At 41.3% G+C, this 18067-nt stretch overlaps 1 protein-coding gene across 1 annotated transcript; it reads left to right on the top strand.

Moving 5' to 3' along the window:
- Window positions 1-8282: 8282 nt before the first annotated feature.
- On the top strand, window positions 8283-15852 carry HPR (hydroxypyruvate reductase). Its single transcript, XM_086792447.1, has 13 exons — window positions 8283-8531; window positions 9220-9303; window positions 9416-9556; window positions 9659-9780; window positions 9878-9959; window positions 13670-13742; window positions 13826-13917; window positions 14342-14416; window positions 14643-14750; window positions 14881-14958; window positions 15182-15226; window positions 15328-15442; window positions 15534-15852. The coding sequence occupies exons 1-13, from the start codon at window positions 8406-8408 to the stop codon at window positions 15563-15565; spliced, it is 1173 nt and encodes a 390-aa protein (XP_086648573.1). The 5' UTR covers window positions 8283-8405; the 3' UTR covers window positions 15566-15852.
- Window positions 15853-18067: the final 2215 nt, after the last annotated feature.

Genomic DNA, 18067 nt, shown 5'->3' with positions numbered 1-18067 from the left:
CACCAGGTGCAAGGCAGGATAGATATATGCCTCCACATGCTAGAGTGACAGGTGTTCAGAGTGATCTGCATGCACTGCGGGAGATCCCAAAGCGTCAGGTATCTAGGGTGTACAATGTTACTCTCACTTGCTTGGGTTTTGGTTCAAGCTCCTCTTGGGTTTTTGTAACTAAATCACCAAATTCTTGGAGTTTCTCAATTTCCCTCTGAGGGTCAGGACAAGAGCCAAGTTTTGTCATATGTGATTTAGTCTCAGGAATTGCATATTCATGTGGGGTGTCCTTCCTCATGCTCCTGGTTTTGGAGGGTATTTCCCTACCTTGTTCAGAATCATTCCTGGTGTCTAAGGAGTCCGAGTCCGAGTTTAGGTCCCTAATGAAGACTGGCTCTTGAGGCATCCCAAGATTTGTCTTTTTGGTTTCCTTTAATTTCCCATCATTCACATGGACTTTTTTCTCTTCTTTTTCTTAGATTCTGCTATCAAGGCTATACATCATTGCTCGAGAACATGTTGGTTTTGGGCCTATAGTCGGGTGATAGCATTCAGCGGGGTGTGATCTAGATTTTTAGGATCAGCTTTTGAGTTTGATTACTTACCCCAATCACGTTTAGGGGTGTGATGATGGGTCCTATTTGTGGACTTGTTAACCACAATCTTGTTGGGGCAATCCTTAATCCAATGATCTATGCCACAACAGTTACAGGTAGCCGGTGGAATGTTTGAGGAGACTGCTTGGTTGAGATAAGAAAACTTAAGAGGGAACTCCAAAACTCAATGTGTACCTTGACGGTGGTAGCATTGAAGAGGCATTCTTCTAGCTCTGGCATTAATGTCCCAGCCCCTGCCCATTGCAGCAAGTTGGTAAACTGGTTTGATTCCCCCTCTGCCATCCACTACATAATAGTCAGGACGAAGCTCTGTGGGGTCCTCAAAGAGGTGGGGGTGGGTTCGGCATCTACCTCATATGCTTGGTAATCACAGTAGATTCTCGAAGATTACTTGATTAAGAGGTGTGATCCTCGGGGGAGGTGGTTGAGGTCCGAAGACTAGTGGAGGTAACAACACATTTTGCATTATAAATCCCCCTTGCAATGGGTTGTTGTGTCGTTTGATCCGCATTGGGTTGAGATGTTGCTAGAGGCATTATGGTTCGTGGTTGCGATGGGGCTGGTAAAGCTAATTGTTGAGGCCTAGAAGCATTAGCAAGGGTTTGCAAATGCGTGCCCCACTGTGAAGCCTCATGACCATAATATCCACAAAAGGTACAATTACCATTATAGCGTGCCCTTAGAACTGAACACTCACTAGTTGAATGTCCTTGCTAGTAGATTGAGCACCATTGAAGCTCTCACCTTGGTACATATGTACATTTTTGGGGGCTCTATTGGCCTTCATTCCCTCTTGGAGTGCTTTCATGAAATCCGTGAAATTCATCTCTGTTAAAGTGTTGCCTTTAGGAACGGGTTTAATTATAGAAGTGCTTTATCCCGTGACTCCAGAGGCAATAGATTTAGAATCTGATACTTTAGCTCCTTTGACCATAAGATTATCCTCTAGTTGGATGGCTTCATCTATCCTCTACTACATCATCAATGCTTTGGAAGTCAAGAGGCAATAAGACATCATCACACACATGTGAGTCGGAACTATGCACATCGGCATATTTATCATCCTAACCATTTGGCAAACCACAGGAAATATCTGATGCAAAGCTAGGGACATCCGAGGACTCCTTTTGCTAGCATTTTTGGCCTTCCTAATCCTCCCATGTGCTCTCAACTCTCATCATATCCATCCCAATATCCTAGCTATCAAGATCAACATGACTCTCATCATCGCTTCCTCTAATTCCTCTTCTACTGATTGCAATGTTACTATCCTCCTCAAACTCAAATAAGACTTATGTCTACCTCTCTCATGATAATCATATGCATCCTATAGAGTATCTAAAAAATCAAAAAGTTTGCTCCTGGCTTTCTCCAATTTTTTAGATGAAGATGCTTTGTAGAAAGATTTAATCATCCTATATAACTCCCCAACCAAATAAACCATGCAATAATACTTGCATTTATCCTATATCATTATATGCATCAACATCATATGAAACACCCACTTCATGATGTGATGAGGAACCATGACATTATAGGCATCATCATAATCACATCATTTTACCACTACATGCAATCACATCATTTTACCACTACATGCAATCACATCATTTTACTACAAATAACATCATCGAAAATCATCTCATTCGGATCCATTTTGATAAAATCCTCCACATCCAAAAAATTACCCTTACAAGCTAGAGATACACGAATCTAAATGAATGCAAGTTGGATCATCCATGTTAGGTGCATCAAGACTCAAATAGGCTCTCTTGGCCTTCCTCATCTTCCCATGCTACCTCAACCTCAGATGGTTCATCCAATACTTTTCTATTAAATTTTGAGTTTGGCATCCTGTTACATTTTATCTTTCTAGTATAGTGACTAATATAAGGTATTTTTTATATTAAGATTTTAGACGATGCACATTTTCAAGAGACATGTTATTCTATCTATCATGATATTTTGATGCTAATTATGAGCTTTATCCATTGATTAATGAATTTTATCATCTTACCATATGCACACTTGCATAATACCACCTTTAAAACATCACTGAACTCGTCTTCTTTTTGAGTCAGACAATACTTCTTGTGGTGGTGGCCTTGGTGTGCGAGCAATACCCACGTGTGGAATTGGTAAATTTTAGCCTCATGATTCTTTTCCATCAATATTTGCATTTTTCCTTTCCCATTCTAATTTCCTTCAATTTGATTTGAATAGGTTCCCGACTCCTCAATCAAAAGAAATGTGATAATATCAATTAAATTGCATCATACTTGACTCAAAATGGGAGCTCATTTGGGAGAGAGGAAAGTGCCCATTCAAGAGTATTTAAATAGCTCGGAAGTGAAAAACAAAAGGGAGGGCATAGTGACTTCTATTGTAAATATAGCACTCAAAATAAGAAAAGTTGTAGATAACGTTGAGTACAAGTTTTTTTTATATAGTGGGTTAATTTAACACTTGTATCAAGAGTTATGCTCTCTGGCAAGTCTGCCCAACTTTGCAAAAATGTGCACCCTCAAGCTGCACCTTCTTGTAGTGCAACTAGCAACAAATGAAAGTAAAAGTTTTATTCAATGTACCAAGAAAACTTGTAGATTAGCTTGAGAGGTACATCTTTTCTTTTTAAAGCAAATGAATCCGGTGCTTCTACGAAGAGTTATGCCCTCTGCTTGCTGCTGCTGCAAGGTTCAACAACTATAAAGGGATTTGCTTGGGGATTCTTCTTCTTCTCTTATTCTTCTCGGCTTTATCTTCCCCTTGATATTAAGAGGGTGGAAGAGGTGGAGAGTGAATTGAATAAAGAAGGGAGAGTAATGAGAAAGAACATAGCTGAAAATGGGAGAGTGAAGTGGTTCTATCATAACGAATAGAATTCTAGTCTAGAACCTGTAGGATCACCAAAATGTGTATGGGTGCTAAAGAGCTAAATGGAACACATAATAAAAGACTCTCATTATGCAAAAGGCACATGTAGGGGAAAGAGAAAAATCATTTTTTACTCCTTCCATTCTCTATTCTGTCAAGTTATGTCCCATAAAAAGGGGCTTTAAATAAACTTGTCCATGTGACCTTTCAACTTCCATCATAGCTCCTTACCCCACATCTTCACTCTCTGTAACTCCTACACATGTGTAGCTCCTAACCACTTCTTGATGTGACATCTTATAACTGTTATGGCTAATTACATAATCCCATGCTCGGTTATGAATAAGCCATTTATAAGTATGACCATATTATATGGGCAGCCAACATATGGAGATACCCCAAGCTTTTGTTTGCTTACTCAATGCTTTGGGAAGGCTAACTCCTCCTCCAAATCGTAGATCCAGTCTAAACAACAAAGTTGTACCTGTTTCTTTCTCTCAAATGGTTTATAGAGTTTAAATAGGAGGATGTAGGAGAAGAGCAAAATATTTGGGAGATAGCTAATAGTCTGGTTTGTATCAATGGATGTGTCCTCATTAATATAAGCAACTTCTTAATGTGACATCTTATAACTGCTATGGCTAATGACATAATCCCATGCTCGTCGGTTATATGAATAAGTAGTTTATAAGTATGACCATATGATACGAGAAGCCAAAACGGAGACACCCCAAGCTTTTGTCTTACTCAATGCTTTGGGGAGGTTAACTCCTCCTCCAGGTCATAGATTCGGTCTAAACAACAAAGTTGTACCTGTTGCTTTCTCTCTGATGGCATATAGAGTTCAAATAAAAGGATGGGTGCATGGGATTGGTTAAATTATGCCTCCATGGAATGTAGGAGAAGAGAAAAATACTTGGGAGATAGCTAATAGTCTGCTTTGTATCAATGGAGGTATCCTCATTAATATAAGCAGTTTATCCATTGCCACTTATGCCAGGAGAGAGCAACTATTTGTATAGATGGGGGTTTGTTATGATACACACATTGAGGTGCAAAGCAGATGTTGGCATAATCCACAGAAGCCATGTGAGTAGATGTTCAATTGTGTATTCGTGAATCCCAAAAAATCTTGTAATAATATTTTGATTTAAACCATCTTGTTGTTTTTGCAATTTGTAAACCATCTTGTTGTTATTTTGATTTAAACCATCTTGTTGTTTTTGCAATTTGTAAATATACAATCTAGTACTATCCTTCTTTATGAGGGCTTCATAGTACCGTCTTATGTATACCCTAAGCTAGACTACTATAAGGATGAAGGTGGAGCATGGGAGAGATAGTCATGGAGATACATATAGGGGTGGGTGTTTCTTTCCTAATTTTGATGAATAAGTTTACTTTGGGATAGCTTCATACCTTCGATATCTTAATAAACATGTGGATTACAACTAGAAAAGCCTTTTGTGGAGTACTGGACTATTTTGGAAGATTTGGTGCTAGACCTCTTTGTTGTGATTGGAGACCTCACGCAAGTCATGAGGTTGGAGAAATCTAAAGATAGTCATAGTCCGTGTAGAACTAGATGAGCTTATTATTAATGAGGTTTTAGTGCCATTAGGAAAATTGTAATGGATATAATGATGAACATGTTGTTTGTACTCTCTTCTTCACAATCGATACTTCAATATTAAATTTGCTTCTTGCAATTAACACTTATATGCAACCTTCTTTTGTGTTTAACCTCTCTTCTTCTCTGTCTTAATGGTTACTAATATCCTCATTGTGATGGAAAAATGAGAAGACTTTTTTCTACTCTCTTCCCTTTATGATCAATACTTTGCAACTTTCTTTTGAGTTTTTAGCCTATCTTCTCTCTCTCTCTCTCTCTCTCTCTCTCTCTCTCTCTCTCTCTCTTCATTTGCATACCTCTCACTCAATATTCATCCGTGCAAACAGAAATATCCATTTATCGTTCACAAAGAGGATATTAATAACCATTGAGAGAGAGAGAGAGAGAGAGAGAGAGAGAGAGTAGGTAAATGAGAGCAAGGTGTGTGTGTTTATAGAGAGAGAGAATGGATGTGAGGAGGGATGGAGGAGAAAATTGAAGGCCATGCCAAGCTAGGCTGGGCTGGGAGGAGTGAAGAGAAAGAATGAAGAATGAGAAGAACTAGGGAGGTATGGGTATGGAGCGAGAGTGGTCGTAAAAAATAGCTCACTCCAAAACTTGCTCAAAACATGTACTCATATCTCCACTTTTTCAAAGAATGAATCACATCATAAAGCCCTTTTCATATGTTGGATGTGGGTAAGACAACTTTTTACTCTCAAAAGTAAGTAATTGACCTACTATCATGAAATAGTGTTGCTCTAATAGCATAAGCACTTGCATCCATTTCAACTATAAAAGGTTGACTTAAATCCCAATTTGTAGCATAAGAGCTATCATAGCCTCAGGTTTTAACTTATTAAAACATTTGTCTAGCTTCTTAGTCCATTCCACAAGCTTGAACTAATTTTACTACTTGCTCTCTAAGAATACACATCAATGGAAGCTGGATTAACATAATACAAAGCACTGAATCACAAAAAGAAGTGGAGAGTAAACAATATTACTTCTTGGACAAACCTGATTACAAACTGATGGCATCCACCTATCTGTGTGCTTCAAGTAAGGAGCTTTGATGGCAACCTGGACAGATTCTGGAACCGAGAATGTCTTGCTTATAAAAGTTATTGAACACAATGAACTCGATATGGAGTTCCATAACTCCTCCCATATATAGTACCCTATATGGTAGATCATCTGACCCTACCTATGACCACATGTATCCGTGAGTGACAACTAGATATATATACTGTAAAGTATGAACTTCCTATAACCTGAGAACAACGTGTCCTCGATTTTCTAGAGAACCCTCATAGAATGCTATTACTTAGTCCGCACAAGCATGCATCCTACTTGGTAGAGTGCCAAGTCTACATAAGCCATCTCCTCAATAACCATCTAGCCACATTTGGTCACCATTTAGTGTCTAAACTAGGAACTGTGGGTGCCTAGGTGCTCACCACAATGGCTACTCCTCATAAAGGGGGCCTTACAAAATAGAGCACACATGTCACTCACACAAACATCATGAGGTGGATAATTGAGAAAATGCTTTTCCAACATGCCCTTCTCCAACCCTTTAGAAAGATTCTTTTTTAGATAAATGTATGAAAGAAGTTTATAAATCCTAAAAAGGATTTGACCTAGGTGATGGTCCTTAAAGTTGGCCACTCACACATTTTCCCGATCTTCTCATCATCAATGTGGACATCGTTAATGGTCATTATGTCCCCTAGATACACTAGCTCACAAAAGCTTGAACTAGCTTGTTGGTCTCCAATAACCAATCTCTTAGGAAGAATTGAATCCCTCATTTCTCCCTTTCCTAGAAATAAAATCATAGCCCTAACAGTTGATGCTTGCATACATCAACTCCACATTGTGGAAAACAATTAGCAAAGAACACACTTTCTAAATCTAGAAATGATTCATACTTATTCTTAAGTGAAAATGCACAAATACTATCGATAAAATGCATGTAATTCTTAAGAACACAACAAAGAACATCACATTTATCATTGCGAAGAAGATCCATAGTTTCCAAAGTAGAACAAATGAGACACATTTAAACAATCTACATAAGAACAAATGGACCAGACCACATAAAGATAGCTTCTTATCATTATGTACATAAGTGATTACATAATGTATATAGACAATATTTGCATGAGGGCTCTTGTTGAAAAACCATTCCTTACCCATCAAAACATCTATGCTATCAAGGCGCATAACTAGAAAAGAAATATCTTCCTCGTAGCCTTGAATCTTTAGAGTGACTTAAGGAACCTTCCTTTGCCAACATTGGGTAATGCCTTGAGCAAGATTGACCACATAGCCATGGTTAATCAATGCCATTGGGATATGCCACTCGAATATGTAATCCCTAAAAATATTGTAGAAGCTTTAGGACCACATTCCATATGCACCATTCCCTAGATTAATGGGCACCAAACACGCCAAGACCATCAAGCTATATGCTATAAAGGAGCTCTTACAATGCTACCATAATAGCTTTTTGTGTAAAAACCATAATCCAATACCCGCGCAATGATTCTAATGTGTTCACATGACATCATAGCTTATCTAGACTGAGCCATGTATCATTGTGCCGCCACAATGACCTCAAAGTCTCATTTGGCCTCGAAACTAGGATGTCGAGAGTCCTAGTTGCTCAACATGGCCACTCCTCATATTGGGGACCTCATAGACATGAGGTAGTAGCCCAGATCTCGAGCACACAATAACAAGGATGAAGCATTGGTTTCTAACATGCCCTCCCCCTCCCCCTCCCCGCCCTCCTAAATGTCCAAGGTGAATATCACTAGGTAGCATGCATACATGTGGATCGATGGTGGAGTAGTGCACATGATGATTAAATTCTACACATGATGATAAGTACATTTGTCAAGCTCCATCATGGTAAACACTCCTTCTAAGAGCTTCACTTGGTAGTTACTACCTACAAATTTCTTGGAATTTTTTGCGAAGCGAGTTTGTGATGTCATGCATGTGAACTTGCTCTTACGGATGGGATAAGAGTAAGACAAGAGGGGATAAGAGGAAGACAAGAGGGACATAGGAAACCAAAAGTTCAATGTAACGAGCCAAGAAATGGGAGAAAAGAAATGAAAATGGGGAAGCTCATGTGAGGCCGAGAATGGGCGTTTTACCCTATCTTAATGTGTGGCTTGTCGGGTTCAATCGGAAATGCATAACCTTTCCACTTGTGAGCCAACTAAAGCAATCATCCACACACAGCGAGGTTCAAGCCCCTTGTGTGTCTGTGTGTGTTCTTTTCTGTTGCTATCGCCATGGCGACCTGCCTACTTTCTGTTGAAGTGCACAACCCTGGCGGTAAGGTGCGCGTCGTGAGTACCAAGCCTATGCCTGGTTCTCGCTGGATCAACCTTCTTGTGGACGCAGGCTTTCGCGTTGAGGTTAGCTTCACTTCTTTGCTCTTGCAGAGAATTGAAACATTTTTCTCATACTTGGTACTTGGTACCTGCATACATAGCACATACATGCTTGCTCACTACATACATAACTACCTGCTGAATGCAGTGGTCTCTCTCTCTCTCTCTCTCTCTCTCTCTCTCTCTCCAGATGAGTGCAGGGTAGAAGATTTCCCTCCTGTATATAGCACATACATTGTACATCTCTCTCTCTCATACATGGAGTGCTAAAGCATCCCTCTTATCCATTTACACATACATATGCATGCATTAACATACATAACTCTCTCTCTCTCTCTCTCTCTCTCTCTCATAAATGCAGCACACATTCATACATGATGCACGTACATACATAGACTCGCATACATGCATAGACCTAGTTTTATTTTAATCTTCAGCTTAGCTAACAAGGCGCAGCAATGCCTTTCCCTGGTATTTTCAGCTATGCCCCCTTTTTTTGTCTGTGGCTGTTTGCGCAGAGAAAAAGATCAATTCTCAACATTAAAGACATACATTCTATCATTAGTAAATACATACATGCTTACATATTCACATCCATCCATATATACACACACATGCATACAGACATTCTTGTGATGATTCTCTCTGAGCTAAGTTGACCTCTTGCAAGAATGCCTTCACAAGTGTGTCCCCTCTTCGCATATGGCCGCAGATTTGCACAGAGAAAAAGACTATTCTCAGTATTGAAGACATCCAGCGCTTGATTGGGAGCAAATGTGATGGTGTTATTGGTCAGGTAAAAGTCTAAATTTTGCTTCCATTTTGTACCACGGCTTTAATAATTATAAGAATGGAATACTGGCCTATTCTCCCTCTCTTTGAGTCTGATCAATGGGATACTGTTTCAGCTTACAGAGGAATGGGGAGATACACTCTTTTCCACCCTCAAAAGAGCTGGAGGCCATGCATTCAGCAACATGGCTGTTGGATACAATAATGTTGATGTAGATGCAGCAACACGCAATGGCATAGCTGTAGGCAACACTCCGGTGAGTTGCATCTTATGTGCTCTTGACTGCTCGAAGTACTCAAATTCTTGTTGTATGATTTTTGTTGAATGCTCCTAACGTACACACAGTGGAACATCCTAGGGTGTGCTCACAGAAACGACAGCAGAACTCGCAGCAGCACTAACCTTAGCAGCTGCACGAAGGGTGGTTGAAGCTGATTCCTTCATGCGTGCTGGAAAATACGATGGCTGGCTTCCATCTTTGTAGGGAGTCTTTCTCACATCATGGGTGTTCTGGGATTGTTATCCACTATTGGGCTGTTGCACTAAATTTCTGACAAATGGAGTTCTTTTATTTTAGATTTATTGGAAACTTGCTGAAAGGCCAGACTGTAGGCATTATTGGTGCTGGAAGGATTGGTTCTGCCTACGCAAGGATGATGGTAAGAAGCTGCTTGTTTTGTTGGTCCTTCTGTAAACTTGATGCTGTTATCAACTTTTATTTTTGCTTCACATTCAGGTTAAGATTGTTTAGACACAATAGCTACTGTCTCAAAGTTGAGGTTAGACGTGTGCGTACATGCATCATAACTGTCCTAAGCTGTGGCTAAGCAAGGGGTCTTGATGATCAAGCACCTAAGCAAAATGCAGAGCCCACCACAAGCCTCTACTCCTTACAAGAGGACTTGTCTGACCAATGTGCTGAATGAAGAAGCTTTATGATGCCACCTCTGTTAGCACATTCATCCCCAGATTCTTGTCTGTTATGGTGCCCATTTGGTCCCCTTTTGCATGGCCCTTGCTTGTGGGCTGGCCACCCCTTTTTTACTATTTTTTGGGATTTTTCCCAGCCTTTCTGGCATTTACCAATCAGCCATGTCCATCATCTCCAGTCGGCGGCCTGTTTATCATCTCCAGTCGGCCAGCATTCCTTCACTATAAATAGTGGGTGCTGGCCTCTCTTGATTCATTCAGTCTTGTACATATTTTGCTCCCTCACTTATGAGACTATCTGTGTCTCTTGCTTGGGACTGTTTTGCTTCAGTATATTCAGCATAGTTTTCTCCATATCTCTCTCTCTCTTGCACTCTCTCTCCAGCACATTCTAGTGCCACTCTGCTTCCGCTCTGTGCACTCTTTCATAGCTGAAGAAGACTTTATATGGTCTAAAGCAGGCTCTGCGAGCTTGGTACCAGCGGATTGATGAGTTCTTTCAGAAGCTCGGCCTGCGCCATTCTCATGTAGATTTGAACCTTTATATCCTCCTTGTTGAGAGGGGGTTGATTGTTATCATTGTGGTCTATGTTGATGACCTCATCTTTCAGGTTCTTATCCTGTGCGGATCTGTTCTGTTATGGATGCTTTGGAGACAGAGTTCGACATGACGGATCTCGGCCTCTTGCATTACTTTCTTGGCTTTGAGATTTGGCAGATCTCAAAGGGCATTTTCTTCTCTCAGCAGAAGTACACTCGGGAGATTCTCGACAGATTTCAGATAACTAGGTGCAAACCAGTATCTTCTCCTATGGATATTGGTGAGAAGCTTTCTTCACTTGATGCTTCTCCAGGGACTGATCAGGGACAGTATTGGGTCCTCGTCAGTTGTTTGGTATGGTTAACCTACTCTTGATTGGACATATGCTTCGAAGTCAGTTTATTGAGTTCCTTCTCATCCAAACCCCGTCAGCAGAATTGGCGGTGTGCTCTCAGAGTTCTTCGGTACTTGCATGGCACTCTGGATTTTGGCATCTTTTATGGCCAAGGACGCACTCTTGTTGGATGTTTTGACTCAGACTGGGCTGGAGATCCAGATACACGGTGTTCGACCACTGGTTGTGTTTTTTCACTTGCGTCTGGAGCCATTTCTTGGAGCAGTAAAAAGCAGCCTACTGTGGTGCTTTCCTCTACCGAGGCGGAGTACCGTGTAGTTTGTTATGCTGCATGTGAGGCGATATGGTTGCAGAGATTATTGGAGGAGCTCGGCTGTCCTCCTACCGGATCTACTCTTCTTTGGGGTGACAATCAGAGTTGCATTGCCATCGCCAAGAACCTTGTGTTTCATGCTTGTACGAAACACATTGAGATTCAGTATCACTATGTTCGTGAACGGGTTTCTTGCTGGAGATTTGCGTTTGGAGTATTGTCCTTCTGCGGAGAATGTTGCAGATTTGTTCACCAAGCCGGTTTCTCAGGCTTCCTTCTCATCTTTGGAGTCTCGGAGTTTGTTCAGCATCTGGTGCTGAGAGGGGGTGTTAGCACATTCATCCCCAGATTCTGCTCTTTTATGGTGCCCATTTGGTCCCCTTTTTGCTTGTGGGCTGGCCACCCCTTTTTTACTATTTTCCTGGGATTTTTCGCAGCCTTTCTGGCATTTACGAGTCGGCCATGTCCATCAGCTCCAGTCGGCCTGTTTATCATCTCCAGTCGGCCAGCATTCCTTCACTATAAATAGTGGGTGCTGGCCTCTCTTGATTCATTTAGTCTTGTACATATTTTACTCCCTCACTTATGAGACTATCTGTGTCTCTTGCTGGGGACTGTTTTGCTTCAGTATATTTAGCATAGTTTGCTCCATCTCTCTCTCTCTCTCTCTCTCTCTCTCTCTCTCTCTCTCTCTCTCGCACTCTCTGTCCAGCACATTCTAGTGCCACTCTGCTTCCGCTCTGTGCACTCTTTCAACCTTTGATACCTCCATGATTGCATATGTTTTGAACATAGTTATGTGAAGCGGGCTGAAAGGGCTAATCTAGAGGGATGAAACGTGTTTTGGGATAGGTAGGGGGGCGATACATGTTTCTGTCACCGAAACATTTCGGTATCCCAAAGCGGTTCGCTGAAACGTTTCAGCCAACAAGTCAAAGGGCTAATCTAGAGGGATGAAACGTGTTTTGGGATAGGTAGGGGGACGAAACGTGTTTCTGTCACCGAAACGTTTCGGTATCCCAAAGCGGCTCGCTGAAACGTTTCAGCCAACAAGCCAACAGGGGAAACGATTCAGGCTGCCGTTTCTCGCTACTCCCGGTGTTTCAGAGTTTTTTATACCTACAACAACATGAGTGTATAAGAAAAATCCATTTCATAAACTGATATCCCTTTTATTCCCGTTCTATTCTTTTAAACCTTAAGCTCATGTCATAATGTGATCACATGCGTATACAAACAACCATGAAATTTCAGCGCCTCCCCTCCCTCAGCCCTCCTTGTGGATGTAGCGTTTCCGTTTCTGTTTCGGCCCTCCTGGAGTTTCAGTTTCCCCTTCCTCTCAACTATGGTTTTGAAAGGCATAGTAGTGGCAGCTACTAGCCCATCCTGCCTCATTTGTGTGTTCCAAGCATATACTATCAATGTCCTTTTTGAAGTCTATGAAACAGCTAAACAACCCTTGCCATGAAGGTTGTAGGATTGTAAACAGTGTAATGGATGTAAAAATGTCCAGTAAAAAAAAAACAGCCCCTTGCCATGAAGTGAGACAACTTTCCTCCATCTCAAATGATAAAATGATGATCCCTTATGCTATGCAGAGGTCAGAATCCTGCTAGTCTTAGTACCCTCCTTTCCATATGTTCACCCATTTGCTGATTTTTTTTTCCACACTGGTACTGAAAAGTCTTGCCATGGCTGAGTCCACCATCAGAGCAATTTAATTCTGGCAGGTACACTTGTGGAAGCAATTGACCTTGCAACGCATCAAGCATGGGTAGACAGCAAGCCAGCAGGAAACTGAAAGAAAAAACTTGTTCAATCAATCATAACATGCACCCGCATCGAGTAATTACTTTACTATTATTAGAATATGAAAGTACAAGGCTGAATGACTGAAAGCTAGGTGATTTGATTACCTCACTGTACTCTCTTCAATGCCAACCGGGAAATGCACTGATCTGCTCCTCCAAATCTAAGAAACAATAGGCCTATGGGTCTAAAGGCTTGTGGGCCGACTAGCCTCCGCTTGTTGAAAACTCTGTTAAGGGCCTGCCCCTCTCAAAGTAGAGCCCATTTCTTGGCCTTTCTTGCCACTCTGACCTTTTCAAGTTTGGCCACCTTGTAAGTTGTGTTGATTTGGATTCCTCTGATATCTCAAGGATAGGCACACTGAGAGAGAGAGAGAGAGAGAGAGAGCGACGCAGTCAAATGAATGCATTGGAGTCCACAGGTTGAAGGATTCAAAATGAATGTCGTCTACTACGACCTTTATCAATCAACTCGACTTGAGAAGTTTGTAACAGGTGGTTTTTTTTCCATGGTCAACAAGTATTCAATGGCTCTGTGTTGATCTTTTTGTTTACCTCATCTGGTTGTGCTTGTGCAGCTTACGGTAATTTCTTGAAGTCCCAAGGGGAGACTGCAGTTACATGGAAGAGGGTCCAGACGGTGGAAGAAGTGCTTAGGATATCTGATGTGGTATGAATAGTCTCTTCAGCCTCAGCCTTTGAAAAGTGTCAGGCTATCATAAATATGTGCATTACTTATTTATGTATTCTCAACATGTAGAGTTGAGGCTAATCCCTTTGCACATTTAACAATAACTCAAAATAGTGCATTTTGAAGTTTGGAACTCTCATTTTGGGGCAATCTCCCCTGTGCCTGTGCAATTAGCCACTTTCACCCACATACGACAAGTAGGACTCAAAAGGTGCATCTTGATCATGGAACTCTCATTCTGGGTGATCTCCCCTGTCCATATACGATGGGTGTTACCCATGCATTTATGATGTGTAGAGGCCCTAAATGTGGGAGCTATCTTTGAACACAATGCAGAATAGCTATCGACACACTTATCACTGTCTGTACCTTGTTTCTAAATTGACAATCTGCTTGCGCACAGGTGAGTCTGCATCCTGTTTTGGACAAGACAACTTATCATCTTATGAATGCAGATCGGCTTGCCATAATGAAGAAGGTGACAGGCTAACTAATTTGTCTGTGGAGAGGAGTGAAGATCTGTTTAAGCTCACTATCTGTTTCTATGGGTGTAGTGTGTGCTTTTGGTCTGGAATGTGGTCAAAGTCAGCTTGTCCAGCCTTCTCTTTTTCTAGGCTTCACTTCTTTGTGTACTTAATTTAATTTGGTGTCTTGAGTCCATTATAGCATCATTGTGCAATGCTTAAAACATTTGTGTCCCATAGGAGGCAATACTAGTGAATGCAAGTCGAGGACCAATCGTTGATGAAGAAGCTTTGGTTCAACATTTGAAGGCTAATCCACAATTCCGAGCTGCCCTTGATGTCTTTGAGGTCTGTTATGCCTGAGGATACCTTCCGCTTTTAACCTTCGGCATCCTTTCTGAGATATACTTAATGAAAGAGGGTTTTACTAAAGTTTTTTGTTTTTTTTTGCATTGATTTGGTAATCTATGTTGTCCAGGATGAACCCTTCATGAAGCCTGGACTTGCTGAGCTCCCTAATGCAGTTGTTGTGCCACACATAGCATCTGCTTCCAAGGTTGGTATCAGTGGACCTTCTTTCGGTTTCCCACTGATCAAAGCTTTCTTTCTAAACATATGATGCCAATGTGCCTGTGGTGCTTTTCTCTAGTTTGGTTCAGTGTTTTTTTTTGAGGGGGGGGGGGTGTATATATGAGGTGCTTTCGCCTATGAGATCCCTCATAATTCAAATTCATGATTGCCCAAAAATTTTATGGGTCATAACACTCTTTTTGTTTCAGTGGACTCGGGAAGGTATGGCTACTCTGGCTGCTTTGAATGTTCTGGTGAGTTGTTGATCACTCACTCCCATGGAAAAATTTATCAGGATTCTTTGCCATTTTTTCAAGGTTTGTCCTTTTTAACTTATATTTTTGGTCAACACTAGGGCAAACTGAAAGGGTATCCAATTTGGTTTGATTCCAACAATGTGACCCCTTTCCTGGACGAAGATTCAAAGCCACCTGCTGCTTGCCCGAGTATAGTCAATGCCAAAAATTTAGGTGAATGTCCTTTTGAAATTTCATTTTTGGTGGAAGAATCTCGCTGTAGGTCTCATTACAGAAGCTATAAATTAAGCATGGTTTTCGGCAGGTCTGAAACCCTCGAATGCTTCCAAGTTGTGAGGAGGGGGCAGACATTATGCAGTGCTCTCTAGTGCCCATCCTTTTGATCCCCAAGCAGGCTTATGTAAAAAGATCGCCAACAAAGTTGAAGCTTCTGAAGTGTAATTGCATGCAATATTTGTAAACTATGCATATGGACGAGAAATATAAACTCGGAATACCTTGGAAGAAAGCAGGTTCTCTCTTTATGGACGGTTACCTGACCAGGTTAATATGAGCAGGTTCTCTTTAGGCAATGAGTGGTTACTTGATTGGTTTATTATGAATAGGCTTCCTTGCTTTTTGAATGGTGTCTCATGTGCTCTTCATCTCTACTATGCTTGGTTATTTTGGGTGCTTGGAGACTCCATTGATTTGTGGGGCAATTTCCCAGATATCCAAAGGGAAGGACATAATACTAATCTCTAGGTGCTACTTCCCCTCCCTCCCTTGAACAACCTTCCCCAGGAAGGTTTATAAACCTGTGGAAGGCCTTCCCCAGGTTTATTGGCTTTTCAGGGTGCCCATTGTAAACTTGTTGTGATAGACAAACAGAACTTTTAAAGCGTGCTAATGCAATCTCAAGCTTTCAATAGATTAGATGGTTGAAGATCCAATGTTGTCTACCTATTCGAAATGAGTGGATTGGATGCACAAATATGGTGTGGGTTTATGGTAGTTTATCACACATTGGTTTGTGTAACACGGAGGAGGAAGCAGATTTTGATTAACACTAAGCAAAATTTAGATAAATGCTAATCCTACTTTGCTAAACACCCGATAGAGAAGACCATGCAGACCCCAAATCTACACTTTAAGATTTGTCGTGCATTGCATATCCAATGATCTAGATGCCTTAGCTCTACAAACTTTGAATCATGCCCTACAGTGACCCTAGTGGCCAAAGGATTGGTTGGATGTCAGGGTTGGCTAACTGTGTCCACACAAAGCGATCCTTGGGTGCCTTGTTGTCTAGTATCTTGTTACCCAAAATTGCAGTCCATCAGCTCAAACACGGCCTCTGATATTGCCCGAAAAGTGGCTGTTCTTGGTAGTATATGTTCATGGGCATCCTTGAACGAGCGTGCACATGACATCCACTCTTGCTAAACTCGGAACACTTAGGGCAATTCATGCACTCTTGGTCGGGTTATAATCCCCGGAGGTCAATGAATCCTTCATCTAAGAGAGAAGCTCTTCTTTGCACACTGGCTCTGATGCCCATATAATATGCGGAAGCTTTAACCTTACAGTTGGTGCGTTAGTTTGAGAGAGAGAGAGAGAGGGAGAGAACGTGCACAGTGCAGTAGATGGGGTCCCAATACCCACTGAAGGGTCCCCTCCACGAATGGAGCATTCATTCGCTTTATTGATCTGTTGCGCATATGAATGAATACAACACGGGGCTGGATTCTACCCAAGACAAGTACTAACTTGTGAACTGCATTTTCCTCAATGCGGACGACGTTGGAGCTTGCACAGACGGCGACATCAAGCTGAACCAGATCGAGCAGATTGGCCTCCTGTTGATGAGCGATCTCCCTCAAAAAGACCAGCGTTGGCAGGATTCCAATTTTGGGCGCTCATTCGGGTACTCACAACTGTCCATGGCCCTAATCCCAAGGTTCCATTATTACCTTGTTATAAATGATAACTTGCCATTGTTTCGTGGACAAGGTTTCGTATGCAAACTAAGATTCATGCTTGCATATATGAACCTTAGTACATCAGGCTCCCCCTCTCCCCCCCCCCCCCCCCCCCGCCCCCCCCCCCCCCCTCCTCCCTCTACTGGTAGAATGAGCCCTTGAGGCCTTTTATAGAGAATTCTGAGAGCTTAAATAGAAAGGACATGCATGCAAATAGAAAAGGCAAGGAGGGTCATCATTTCTTTGACTTTTTTTATCATTACTTACTAAAATAAAACCGTATAAAAACATTCTTATTCTAAAAAAACTCACATAATATATTTAATGGAAATGTAAAACAACATTTTGGTGCCCTATTTGGGGCATTGCCTAGAATTTTGATGTAGCCCTCAAAACTTAACCTTGAGTCTCGCTAAGTACTGTGGTGGTAGAATCTAACATTTTAGAAACTATGGTAGAAATGAATTGGCACCACTAGTAATGGCCTATCTTGAAAGCAGGGGTATTGGCCCATGACCAATCTTGCAACCAAATGCATGCATCACTAATGAGGTGAAAATTGATTAGCAACCCCTCTTTATTTGACTTAGATACTCTTGCAAATACATGCTTCAAACTAATGTACCCAAGAATGGATAGAATCGCTATTCAACTTTCCACTGGTTGTGGCTCTAATTTTTGTTTGTCAACCTAGCAATTAAAATGAGGTAGAAGGTATTTACCTCGTTATTTTGCTAATCCAATCGATAATTATCATTAGTACTCTATTATGCTAAACCATGAGTTTAATACATTGTTGACACCATAGCTTGCTCTTATGTTGGATTTCTACATGGTATCAAAACTTCTACCATCCCCTCATCAATCTAGAGCATCT

Source organism: Cibotium barometz, chromosome 58, assembly GCF_041138505.1.
Source record: "Cibotium barometz isolate CiBa-2024 chromosome 58, ASM4113850v1, whole genome shotgun sequence".
In the NCBI taxonomy this organism is placed as follows: Eukaryota; Viridiplantae; Streptophyta; class Polypodiopsida; order Cyatheales; family Cibotiaceae; genus Cibotium; species Cibotium barometz.
This window is presented reverse-complemented; position numbering and strand designations above follow the sequence as displayed.

Bases quoted from the DNA above. Each gene is read 5' to 3' on its own strand.
- HPR (XM_086792447.1), top strand. From the start codon at position 8,406: ATGGCGACCTGCCTACTTTCTGTTGAAGTGCACAACCCTGGCGGTAAG. The intron at 13,743-13,825 runs GTGGTTTTTTTT...GTGCTTGTGCAG, and splicing joins ACTTGAGAAGTTTGTAACAG to CTTACGGTAATTTCTTGAAG. The intron at 14,959-15,181 runs GTTGGTATCAGT...TTTTTGTTTCAG, and splicing joins ACATAGCATCTGCTTCCAAG to TGGACTCGGGAAGGTATGGC.